Source organism: Pipra filicauda, unplaced genomic scaffold (assembly GCF_003945595.2).
Source record: "Pipra filicauda isolate LSUMZ 115617 unplaced genomic scaffold, ASM394559v2 scaffold1409_size14446_pilon, whole genome shotgun sequence".
Lineage (NCBI taxonomy): Eukaryota > Metazoa > Chordata > Aves > Passeriformes > Pipridae > Pipra > Pipra filicauda.
In genome coordinates, this window is record NW_024103884.1 from 1,446 (window position 1) to 14,446 (window position 13,001).

Consider the following 13,001-nt stretch of genomic DNA (forward strand, 5'->3'; position numbering starts at 1 on the left):
ACGGGGGTCCCTGTGGATCATCCAACGCGGGTCCTCCCATGGCGGATGGAGTTGGAGCAGCGGCCGAAGCTCTTCCCGCAGTCGGGGCACTCGGGGCTTCCATTACTGGTGGGTCCGTGGGTGGGAGGTCAAGGAAGAGCTCTGCCTGAAGCTCTTCCCACCCTCCCCACAGTGGAAGGGCCTCTCCCTGATGTGGAGGCGACGGTGGGTGTAGAGGGTGGAGCTGTCCCACATTCCCTACACGTGTAGGGCTGTTCCCCAGTGTGGATGTGCTGGGGGCTGAGCAGCCTGGGGCTTGTGCTGAAGCTCTTCCCACATTCCAAGCACTTGTAGGGCCATTCCCTGGTGTGGATGCAACGTTGTTTGCAAAGGCTGGAGCTGTCCCTGAAGCTCTTCCCACACTCCGTACACGTGTAGGGCCTTCCCCACTGTGGATCATCTGGTGTCAGAGCAGGTGGGAGCTCCGAGTGAAGCTCTTCCCACATTCCCCACACGTGTAGGGCCTTTCCCCACTGTGGATCACCTGGTGTTGGAGCAGGTGGGAGCTCTGAGTGAAGCTCTTCCCACATTCCTCACACATGTTGGGCCTTTCCCCACTGTGGATCATCTGGTGTCGTAGCAGGTCGGAGATGTGAGTGAAACTCTTCCCACATTCCTCACACATGTAGGGCCTTTCCCCACTGTGGATCATCTGGTGTTGGAGCAGGTTGGAGCTCTTCCTAAAGCTCTTCCCACACTCCCCACACGTGTAGGGCTGTTCCCCACTGTGGATGCGACGGTGGTTGCGGAGGGTGGAGCTGTGCCTGAAGCTCTTCCCACACTCCGCACATGTGTAGGGCCTTTCCCCACTGTGGATCATCTGGTGGCTGAGGAGGTGGGAGCTCCGTTTGAAGCTCTTCCCACACTCCCCACACGTGTAGGGCCGTTCCCCAGTGTGGATATGCTGGTGCCTCAGGAGGTCGGATCTCTTGCTGAAGCTCTTCCCACATTCCAAACACCTGAAGGCCTTTTCCCTGCTGGGAGGCTGCTCAGGGACCACCAGCTCGCAGCTCCGCCTCAAGCTCCGGCCGCCTTCCCGGCACACGCTGGCTCTTCCCTCCTCACAGCCCCCTGGGCTGGCTTTGGAGCCCCTCCTGCGGGGGCATCTCCGGCCCTTTTCCTCCCTGCTGCCTTCCTGCGCCGGGGAGCCCTTCAAAACGACCTCTCCCACCAGGCTCTGCCGCCGGGATTTGTCCTCCGCGCTCTCCGGCCTCACCTCGGGGCCTGGGGCAGGAAGCAACAAGGACACGCAGGGGATTTACCTTCGGCCCACAGGGAACCCAAGGACATCCCCCCAACTCCGGCCCCAGCAGGAGGGCCACAAAAGACAAAAGACTGACCCAAAGGGGCACTGACTTCCTCCTCACCTGCCTGGGGGGCCCACGGCATCTTCCTCTTCCTCGCAGCCTCCTCCTCCATCCGCCCAAGCTTTGGGAAGCAGAAATTCTGCTTGGGGGGGAAAAACAAGGGGTGAGTGCGTTGCCTTGGGGGTTCCTCCTGCCCAAGTTCAGCTCTAGGACTCACTGGGCATCTTGTGCCCATAAAAACCCCAAAACAACAACATTCAACCCAAAGACCCCTCCCAGGAGTTCCCCCTCTCTACTCTGTGGGGTTAGGGGGGTCCCCCCTGTCTGGTCTGATGGCACTTCTGCCTGCATTGGGGGTCCCCCTTCTCCGGGCTGCCGGGGGTCCCACTGCTCCGGGGGATTCCCACCCGCTGGGGTCCCTTTTAGTGCTGCCAGGGGGGTCCCAGGGCTCCCTTCTCCCCACTCGGCCTCCCGGGGCCGGCCGGCCCTCCTCTCTCGCCTCCCACCCTCGCAAACCTCTTGGCGCTCTCGGCTCCCACCCCGCCTCAAGGCCCCCCCTCCTCTCCACACTCCAAGGCCTTCCCCCTCTCCGGGACCCCCGCTTAAGGGGCCCGACGTTCCCTCTCTGCTCCCCCCCCTCCAGCATTCCGGGGGTCCCCCAGCTCCGGGATCGCCCCTCTCCGCTCTCCCCACTCCGCGGCTACCGGGGTTCCCCCCCGGCTCTCACGGGGGGCCCCCAAACCGCTCTCGCCCCCCCCGCCATTGCCGAGCCACCCCCAGGACCTTTGGGCTGCTCTTCTTTGTGCTCCCGCTCGGCTCCTCCCTCGGCTGGGCCGCCGCTTTTGGCAGGTTTCCTCCTCCGGGATCCACCTCCTGCAGCCCTTCCCCCCCTGGCCCAGCCCCCTTGGGCCCCCCTTGGGCCCCCCTTGCCCAATAAGTCTGATTATACAGACAAGCAATTGGTTTTAATCCACAAAACCCAAATGTAGAACCCAGCACCCTGGGCCATGAACAAAGTGCTGTTCCTTGGGCCCCCCCCGAGTCCAAAGTAAAGGGAGAGGGGAAAAAAACCTGCTGGTGAGAGAGCTGTTGCAGTCTGGTCAAAAGTGGGGATTGCAGTCCAGTTGAGGGGGGTGGTCTCAGGCTGGTTGAGAGCGGTGAGCTGCAGTCCTCCTCTGGATCCCACGAGTGGTAAAAAAGTTCTGAAACTCCAGGTTTATATATTCTCCAGTTCAGGCAGGAATGCCCAGTCCTCCCCTCACAGCGGGCAATTCCATAAAAGGATGCTTAGTTCTTCCCTCAGAGCGGGCAATTCCATAAAAGGATATGAGGATGTTCAGTCCATAAAAGGGTAGGAGGGTGCTCAGGACATCCCCCCCACCTCGCAGGCCTCTCCTGACAACAGTTCCTGGGAAAATGGCATGGAAGACCATAGAATCCACAGTTTTGGGCTGCACCCATCCAGTGAGGAATCGGTCCCAGCTGTTCTAACTAGGACACTGTGTCCCTCATCGCTGCCATCATCATCATCATCGACCTCGTGGGAGTCGGTGTCTGGAAGCTCCGATCCGGTAACTCCCAGGATGGGGGTCGGGAAGGGGCACGGATCCGCCCGGCAGCATTCCGGGGATCCTGTGCCACGGGTGCTGATCCCGCTTTCTTTCCATAGGGAAGAGGGAGGGGAATGGATACGACCCCGCGCCCACCAGTGAGTCCCAGCAGCATGTGTGGATCCAGATCCTCTGGGCAGGGATCCCAGGATGGAGGCCGGGATTCCAGAGGGGAATGGGGGCCTAATGGCTGGAGTGGGATTGGAAGGGGATTCCAGCTCAGGGCAGGATTCCAGAGTGGGATCGGGTGGAATTGTGGACTGGGATCAGGACTGGATTCTGGAGTGGGATTGGGGTGGGAAGGATGAAGTGGGATTGGGGTGGGATGGACAGAGCAGGATCAGGTGGGATTCCAGAGCAGTTCCTACTCTCCCTGGACTCCACAGCCGGCTCCATCCCCTGGGATGGGAACAGGGACATGGTGACTCCTTTCCCCACTCTCATCCCAGCAGGAATCACAGCCTGAGTGATCCTGGAGCTGGATCCGCCCCTTCCCTCTCCCTGTGGAAAGGCAGGAGCTGCTGGTAGAGCTCATCCCGCTGCTCCCACCCAACCCGGCCCCCCTACAGCTCTTCCCGATGGATCAACTTCCTGCTTTTTCCCGTGTGAAACCCAGGACCACAATTATTCCTGAGGTTTTAATTTGGGTGTGAAAATCTCCTGCTTTGGGCAATAAATCCTGGCTCCCTCCTCCGGCATCCGGCAGTTCCTCTGTGGGAACCAGGAATAGGAATGGGGACAGGGGGGAATGGGATGGGGACATTGGGGACAGGGATGGGGGCACCGGGAGCAGGTTGGGGACAGCAGGAATGGGAATGGGAACTCCAGGAATGGGAATGGGGACATTGGGAGCAGGTTGGAGTCACCAGGAATGGGAATTGGGACACCGGGAATGGAAATGGGGACATGGGAGACCAGGATAGGGATAGTCGGGACAGGAACGGGGACCCTGGGAGCAGGTTGGCACAGCAGGAAGTGGGAATGGGGAGAGGGATGGGAACCCCAGGAATGGGAATGGGGACAGGGATGGGAAAGTGTCTCTCCAGGAGTTGGTTCAATACAAAGGTCGGTCCCTGGCTCGAGGCCACGGGAAGCCCCTTCTTTGGGAATGTCTGGGAAGCAGGTGTCAGAGGTTTGAAAAGAGGTGTTGGAATTGTTTCCCAGTGTCCCCCCCATTGCCATCTGTGTCTCCCGGGATGGGGTGGGTTGGAGCGGAGCCGCAGGCGCTGGGCAGGGGCAGTGGGGGGAGGGCGGCTCTCGGGGACACCGCGGTGGCCGCGGGGAGGGCGGGGGGTCCTTTGTTCGGGGGCTTTTGGGGTTTGTCCGGGACCGGACAGAGCGGGAGCTGGTTTTGGCCACCTTCTTCTCTTTTCCTGAGAGGAAGTTTTTTCCCCATGGGACACCTCGTGGAGAACGACAGAGAGAGAGAGAGAGAGAGAGAGAGAAAGAGAGAGAGAGAGAGAGAGAGCCCGACCCATCTGGGAGCGAGGTGTTCTGCTTTGGGGACTGCCCCTGGGAAAAGGGACTCCTTCACTGCTGGCTGCGAGCACACGGGGCTGCGAGAGCTTTGAACTGCCGGGACAGTTTCTCCCCCCCACCTGGGCATTTGGGACTTTGTTTGGTTTCTTCTGAAAGTTTTTGGTTGCACCATTTGTTGTTTATTCAGATTTTGTCAATAAAAAGCTGTTTCTTTTCCACACTTCCACCTGAAGTCTCTTAATTTCTAAGTTGTAATCTTGTTGAACTAAGACCCAGTACAACCAAAAATGCCGGGAAAAGGGGGATTGGGCATCCTCAGTCCCCCATCTCCCTCTTGTTTGGGGCAACTCTGAGCTCCGGGACAATTTATCCTCTGTTTGAGGTTCCCCTGATCTGTGGGAGCCCTGGGTGGCTGGTTTGGGGTTGCCCTGAGCTTTGGGAGCCCTGGATGGGCACTTTTGGTGGGCCCTGAGCTCCCCCCTCCTCCGCAGCCCACGGACCCCCCCGAACCCCCCAGCCCCGGGGCTGCCGCGGGGGCCCCCAACGGCCCTCAGCCAATCCCAAAGCGCCCACGCCGCCCGCGCCCAATCCCAGCGCGCCGCGCTGATGACTCATCAGTCGCCGGGAAGACGCCTCGAAAAAAGGGCCCCAACTGCGCCCTCAGCCAAGCCCAGCGCGCCCCAAACCCCCCAAAACGGCGCCGCCCGGCTGGTTTGGGGCTGTCAGCAGCTGTCCGGCGCTGGGCATGGAGCGTGTGCGGGGAGCTGGGGCCGTGCTGGCGGTGCTGGTGGTGCTGGGAGCCCCTCCGGCTGCGGGCGAGGAGCTGTCGGGTGAGCGGGGGGGCGGGAAGGGAGTCGGGTGGGAAAGGGGGGGGAAGAGGGGAGAAAAGAGGGGTTGGGAGCCCCAAAAGTGAGTGGGAGGGGGGTTGGAAGGCCCGGAGTGAGTGGGAGGTGGGTGGGAGCCCCAAAGTGAGGTTGGGGGGGTCTGGAGATTGTGGTACCGGTGGGAAAGGGGTGGGAGAGGGGGGCAAGCGGGTGTGGGAGAGCAGGCAGAGGGGTGCCCTGGGGGTTCCTGGGTGTCCCTTGAGCCCTGGAGCGGTTCCCTGGTGCTCTGGGGGGTGGGATCCGCATTGGGGGGTCCCCAACCTCCCTGTCCGTCCCCGGGGGGCTGATGGGGGGTTCCCCCCCAGCCAAGAGCCGGTGCTGGGGCGTCCGTGGGGCAGAGGGGGGTGGGAAAGGGGGGTCCGGGGTGTCCCCCTGAGCTCCCAGCCTGCTGTGGGGGACTGGGGGATGATGGGGGGCACGGGGCACCCCTTGTCCTGTGTCCTGCACACACAGGGGTGTTTCAGGAGATGTTAAAGTTCGAGTGTCACTTCATCAACGGCACCGAGCGGGTGAGGAACGTTCTGAGGAAAATCTACAACCGGGAGCAGTACGTGCACTTCGACAGCGATGTGGGGGTGTTTGTGGGGGACACCCCGTACGGGGAGAAGTTTGCCAAGAAATGGAACAGCGACCAGGAATGGCTGGAGTATGCACGGTCTCTGGTGGACACGTGCTGCCCTCAAAACTACAAGCTGTACACCCCGTTCAGCGTGGAGAGGAGAGGTGAGCGTGGGGCAGAGCGGGTCGCCTCGGGCCCTGCCCCAGGAATGACCCTGGAGCCCCTCAAACCTTCCCTGCGAATCACCCCAGACCCCTCAGCCCTCCCTGTGCCCGTCCCGTGGCCTTTTGCCCCCTCCCAGTTCTTCCCAGTCCATTCCAGTCCATTCCAGTCTCTCCCAGTGCCCCCCCCCGTCTCTACCCCGATGGGGCCACCGAGCTCACGCCTCTCAGCCAATCCCAGCGCGTCTCTCTGATGACGCTCCAGTTGCCAGGCAGACCCAAACCAAAGAGTTCCCTCACCACGACTCAGCCTCCCAGGCCGGATCACTTCCTTCCCAGTCCAGAGTAGTCCATCCCAGTCCTTCCCAGTCACTTCCAGACCCTCTCGATCCGTTCCCAGTCGTTCTCACTTCACTCCCACATCTCCCAACTCTCTCCCCAGTGCCCCCCCCAGCCCATCCCCTTCTCCCCCACTCTATTCCCAGTCCCTCCCACTGCCATCCCAGTCCCTCCCAATGTCCTCCAAGCCCTCTGCCCTCCCTCCCAGTGCCCCCCAGCTCAGCCCAGTGTCCCAGGGCAACTGGGAGGGAGTTTGGTGGGTGCTGGGGGTGATAGGAGGGGTGTTGGAGGGTCCTAAAGGGTCTGGGAGGGGCTGCGTGGGATCCCTGCAGGGACTGGGAAGGGACTGGCAGGAGGTTTCAGGGACCCCCGGGTGGGCTGGGGGAGAGCGGGCCGGGCTCTGTGGGGTGCCGGGTGGTGCGTGGGAGGAGGTTTTGGGGGTGCTGACCCCCCCGGCTCCCCCCAGAGATGCCACTGGACACCGTCCGCAGCAAGATCCTGGTGGGGGTCAGGGGCTTCGTCTTGGGCTTGGTCTTCCTGGCGCTGGGGCTCGGCTTCTACCTGTGGGAGAAGGTAAAGGGGGGTCCCCAAATGGGGGTCATGGCTCCCCCCTTGCTCTCCCACAGCCTCTGGGCCCCCCCTGCCCCCTCAGCCCTTTTTCTCTCACCCCCTTTTCTCTCCCCACAGAGCTCCTGAGCCACCGGCGGCCGCAGCCCCTCCCCGTGGCCTCGGGCCCAGCCGGGACCCCCCAAACCCTGTGCTCATTTGGGGGGTTCGCCTGTCCTGTCCTTCCCTGCTTTTCTTCTCACCCCACCCAGCTGTTCCCAGTGTTCCCAGTAAAGCTTCTCAGTGCTCTGCAGTCCTGGGTGTTGGGGAGAAGTGGGGGGGGCTCTGAAAATCCTGGGAACGGGGGGGTTTGGGCATATCCAGTCCCCAGAAATGATGGAGAATGGTTTGGGCAATCCCAGACCATAAAACTCCTGGGAACAGGGGGGGTTGGGCACATTCCAGCTCCTCAAATCTTGGAAAAGAGGGGTGTGGGCACCATCAGTGTTTGAAAAACACAGGAACAGAGGGTTTGAGAACATTCAGACTCCAAAAGTCTTGGGAACACAAGTGGTATGGGCTCTCCTACACCCTAAAAATCCCAAGGACAGGGGGGTTGGAGAACTCTTAGACCCCCAAATATTGAAAAACAGGGGCTTGGACATTCCCAGACGCCATCAAAATCCTGGGAACAGGGGGTTCGAGCACTCCCAGACATTAAATATTCTGGGAACAGGGGGGGGTTGAGCACTCCCAGAACCAAAAAATCCTGTATAAGAGAGGTTTAAGCACTTGCAGACCCAAAAAATTGTCAGAACAGGGGAACTAAGGCACTGAGAGGCCCCAAAAATTGTGAGAACAGGAGCACTGAGATAAAAATATCTGGGGAATATGGGGGTATGGGCTCTCCTAGACCTTAAAAGTCACAGGAACAAGGTGATTAGGGCAGTCCCAGACTCCAAAATATTAAAATATAGGGGTTGGGACATTTCTGCATCAAAAGCTTTTGGGAATAGGGGGGTTTGGGCACTCCCAGACCCACAAAATCCTGGAGAAAAGTGGTTTGGTCACATGCAGAGCTCAAACAACCTGAAAACAGGGAGGTTTGTGCAATGTCAATCCACCCCAAACCCCAAAATACAGGATTTTGGAGTATTCAGGCCCCAAAAATCATGGGAACATGGTGGTATGCCTCTCCTAGACCTTAAAAACAGCCAGGACAGGAGGTTTGAGGCACTCCCAGAGCCCAAAAGATTGGAAAAGAGGGGCTTAGATACTCCTAGACTACAGAAAACAGGAGGATTTGGGCAAACTCAGACCAAAAAATCCTGTGAACAGGGGGGTTAGGGCACTCTCAAATCCGCAAAATCCTGGAGAAAGATGCTTTGGACACATCCAGAGCTCAAAAATCCCGGGAATAGGAGGGTTCCTGCACTCCCAGAACTACAAAATCATGGACAAAGGTGGTTGGGGCACATCTAGACCCTAAAACCCCTGTGAACAGGGGGGTTGGGGCACTCCCAGACCCACGAAATCGTGGAGAAAGGTGGTTTAGGCTGTCCCAGAACTACAGAATCTGGGAAAAGATGGGGGTTATTGTCGCTGATAAGTGTCGGAACGGCCAAAGCGACACAAAAAAAGGTTCCAGCAAAGTTTATTCCAAGAAAAAAGCAGGGACAACCGGGGCTGCTGCGCAGCCCCTTAAGTACAGTTTTTGAACACACGTAATGCACATGGATAGGACAGTTCAAACTTTCACACCAGAATTCTTACAGCTAATAGGTGCATTTTCTAAACTCTACTTTCTCACAACAACTTTGCTCTTTCTCAAAACAGCCCAGTTCTTTCCCACAACAGTCCCGAGCACCTGCTCTTATTTTTCTCTCATGTTGATGTTCTTCCCAACCACTCTCGTTCAAAACAGGTCCTTGTTCTCATGAGACAGTGCTCCTGTTCTCATGAGACAGTGTTCTCTGTTCACAGCTTCTTCAGGATGCATCAGTATGTTGTCAGGATCAGGGCCTCCATTTTCAGTCCTCTCTTTTCAGTCCATCTCAGGGGTATACTTTGATCTGGTCAACATCTATTGCTTCATCAGTATGTGCCAAGGTGCTGACAGACCCGCTGTCACCCGTGACAATTCCCCCTTTTTTGTATTTGTGCGACAAAGATGGCCTTAACAGTCTGTTGCAGGGCCCTTTGCAACAGGCTGATCAAGCAAGGCATCAGTATCGACAACCCCTGATTCAAAGCTAAGAAGAAATGCAGCATTTCCCAATGAGGATGGATAACAACACTTCACCAAGAAAAAAGAGAGTTCATCTACCATCTAGAATAAGGACGCACTATGGTCCGACAGATTCATGTAACACATTCCTTTAAAATCTTGACACTCATGTAAAGTATTTTTTAAGTCTACACACATATATATCTACACAGTTTCTCTCTCTCATACAATCTTTTTCCAGTCATTCATTGGTGGCCACCTCAGTCACACTTCACTCACACATAGCTGGAATTTCTATTATACTTTTACATTTTAATTACACACTTTATATTTTAAGTAGTTATTGACTGTGTACTTCTCAGTTTGTCATCTTTGGCAGTCACGTCCAACAACTGTACCCGGCCTGAAAAGGAATACATACAAGGAACATAAGGCCTAACAAATTTAAATGAGATCTACTCCGATTTAGCATCTGTTTATGCACCTGCATGGTCTCTTTCCCCCCTTTTTATATTTTAAAATGTTCATTTGATGTGTAAAATGTTTTCTTGACAACAATTTGTCCTATAAGTGAGTTAGGAATCTCTGTATAATTGTTTTAGCTCTGGAAAACCAGCAAATTACAACATTACTTGTCTTTACAGTTTTTCAAAACTTCCTAAATTGTGGAGAATTAAACCAATGTCTGAGTTGCATGAGTAATGTGTGATTGGCAGCAACACATGATTTCTGTCTATAGTCGGTACCTAGAAAAATGAATAGATAAATCATTATTACAGTCTGCTAATACAGCTTGAAATTCAGGGTCTTCTGTGAGAAGTCAGTCCAAGTCGTCTCTGATGTCTGGGACGTAATTGACTCTCAGCTCTTGTTCATCTGCTTCTTTTAGTTGTTCTTCACCTTTAATAAAAAACTCACAAATTTGTTATTAATAGTTCAGTCAGTTTTAAGTGGGTATCATGGGTAATTTTGCAGTTTTTCTTTGAAACTGAAGGCCTAGTGATGATTCTTTGCAGTATAATTCTCTCTGTAGGAGATAGGTTATATGGCTTGGTTTTATGAATCTTTTCCTGGAGCATTCTTCAATCCTGCTTCTCAAAGAACATTGGTTAGAACAATCACATTTAGTTTTTGCTCATCTTTTTAGGTCTCTAACTTCTGTATTTACTTTTACTTTGCTTTTATCATTTTGAGCAGCATTTTATCATATTGTACTGCAGAAAAATTCTCTCCTATTGTAAAGGAAAACACTGAATTTCAGGAAGGTCACTGTAACTTCAATAAAAGCAAATAGCAGCTTTCATTATGAAGAAACAATTGACCGTTCAAAATCCCAGCATATGGAAATCTTTCAGAGGATGGGATTACTGATTTTTATAAGGTCTCAGTTGCATAATTGGATTAAATATAGTTTTGTATCTTTTACTTTTCTATTATCAAGCCACACATGGCTTGTGATTTGAACAGGATTCACAAATTCATAGGGCAGATTCCTGCCTCTCTGAATGTAAAAATGAAACTGGAGAACAATCATGTCCTTTTAAAACTTAAGCAGTCTCACCCAGCCTCTGAAACGATATGATCAGCTAGAATTTATAAGCAGCTAATTCTGAATTTTTACTGATATTTATATATATATTTCTGGGATATGCCTGAAAACTTTAAACATCTTATTTAAACAAAATAACAAAATAACAGTTTAACTTATATCGATGTATTTAAGAAGTTAACACTCTTAAAGTAGCTCTCAACTTTAGCAATTTACATAAAGCCACAGTAAAACTCACTCAGGCTGCTTTAAACTAGGGTTTTGCTCATAAGAGTATACCAGGGGATCCAGAATGCACACCTTGCAAAGCAGCAACAGTTCTGGTTTAAGCTTGTCACCTGATAACAGGGACACACCTCTGCTGCTTAGCACAGAGACTAGGACAGATGCAGTTTAAACTTGAAACACTGTCTGTTGTTAGGCAGTTTCCTGTATTATAACTTTAGATTTTATCTCTCTTTCCACAAAGGTGGAAACTTTCAGCTAGAAACAGTTTATTTATTTTTCCCTTTTTGCTCTGGCAAAAACTGCCCCTGTCAAATAAGATATTTTTGAGCTAGGTATTCCACCAAATAAGTCTACCTTAAAGCTAACTGTAAAATACAGAAGCAACAAAAGAATGTTTACAGAGCTGTTTGAGCAGGGGGGGGAGAGGGAAGGTAGAGCAGCCGTGCTTAGAGCTCTGCCGGAGAACCGCTCCCCCCACATGCATTGGAATTTTCTTATCACAGACAGTTGTCAGCAGTTACTTTAAAAACTCTATTTCTCCATTACATTTATGTATGTATTTTAAAACAAGTTTGCTTATTTTAATGAACAACTTCAGAAAACAGTTAGTGAGACTATGTTATGAAATTGTAAGACAATTTCTTTCTCCAATCAGAAGGTTACAAAGTTGCAATTTCTACAAAGTAGGATATTTGATTCTCCTCCCAGCTCTGAGGGAGTGAATAAAGTTTCTGCTTAGTTACCAAGCAACAGACCATCTCTATCATGTGAAATACACTCTGTTTCTTTCCCTGGCAAGGCTGAATCTTTTCAAGGGAAGGCTTTTTACTTTCCTTTTTCCTTTTTCTCCTGGCAAAAAACTTTGTTTCTTCACATACACACACACAGTAACAATAATATTGTGAGCTCACGAAAAACACATTCCACAGACACTGCAGTTAACACAAGAATTAACAGAAATATCAGAAGGCAGTTTTTTTGCCCCCCTTTTTCTTCCCCCCCCAGTAGGGATCGTCATCTTCAGGCTTCCATGACACCAAACTTGATTTGTTGCATATTTTTCTGTGTTTTATCTTACACACATTGTGAGACTGAAACAGCCAATTAGTACATGAACAAAAAATAGGTAACTCAGGCTGCGAAGAAGCAAGAAAAGGAGGTAGATGCTGACTTTTAAGTTCAAAGGCTTATACAGGGACGGGCTTTGCTGTCTTGTTTTCTACCCAGCTCCCGTTGTTCTAATTTATCTCTGTCCCTCTTCATTCGCTTATATATCTTGATTTGAATTTCTTTTCTTAGTTGTTTTCTTGGTGGAGTTATCTGGTGGGAAAACTGCTTTTTCTGCAGCAGTGGCAATGGAGAGGGGGGGTCCTTACTTCTTTTCTGTCTCCGGGAGTGAATTATTAAATTTTTCTGCATTTTTTTTGCTTGGAGGTGTAGTTCAAGGACAATTTGTTACATCGGCAACCTGCTTATCTTTCTGGGCAACTGCGTTTCAGAGTTTTAGTTCTTATATGAATTATTGCATAGATCGTTGCCTCCCATACTCTTCTAAATCTTTCAAAGTCTCACGGAGCAAGTGTTAGGCAAACACATGAAATGCAACTTAACGTAGTAGCTTCAAAGCCTTATTTTCAGTACTATAACAGCACACGTCGTAAATTAAATTCAACAACCTTGACATTCTTTCGGTTTAAGAGGGATTTCCATGTGGATAGAACCACACTTTCCTCCTTCGTTATGTGCTGTCCCCTTGTTAAAATATAGTCCCCGGTGGCACCCCCGTTAGCTTACCTAATGAGGGTCAAAAAATTCAGGTCCGGACCATTTCGCGGGAACCCCCCGCTCTCAAGCTTCACCGGGCTCCGTTCCCCCTGTGCCTCGCCCCACAGGTCCAATCTCTCTCTAGGAGAGAAAATCCTCTGCTCTTTCCCCCTCTAGGAGGGAAGTCACGGCAGCTCCGCAATTGGAGATACATCCGTCTTCAACGTTGCAATCACGTCGGCGTCGCCAGATGTCGCTGATAAGTGTCGGAACGGCCAAAGCGACACAAAAAAAGGTTCCAGCAAAGTT

The 13,001-nt window shown here is 52.8% G+C and overlaps 1 protein-coding gene and 1 long non-coding RNA gene across 2 annotated transcripts; both read left to right on the forward strand.

Annotated features, from left to right (window-relative positions):
* Positions 1-2,739: 2,739 nt before the first annotated feature.
* LOC120322670 lies at positions 2,740-3,447 on the forward strand. The gene is made up of 3 exons (XR_005562500.1): positions 2,740-2,917; positions 3,016-3,054; positions 3,409-3,447. It is a non-coding gene; the product is annotated as an uncharacterized LOC120322670 (long non-coding RNA).
* Positions 3,448-5,240: 1,793 nt separating this feature from the next.
* On the forward strand, positions 5,241-12,987 carry LOC114002335 (class II histocompatibility antigen, B-L beta chain-like; the record flags this gene model as incomplete). Its single annotated transcript, XM_027748255.2, has 4 exons — positions 5,241-5,265; positions 5,773-6,042; positions 6,845-6,951; positions 12,870-12,987. Coding segments are annotated over 4 exons (520 nt in total), but the record flags the coding sequence as incomplete, so codon positions are not given.
* Positions 12,988-13,001: the final 14 nt, after the last annotated feature.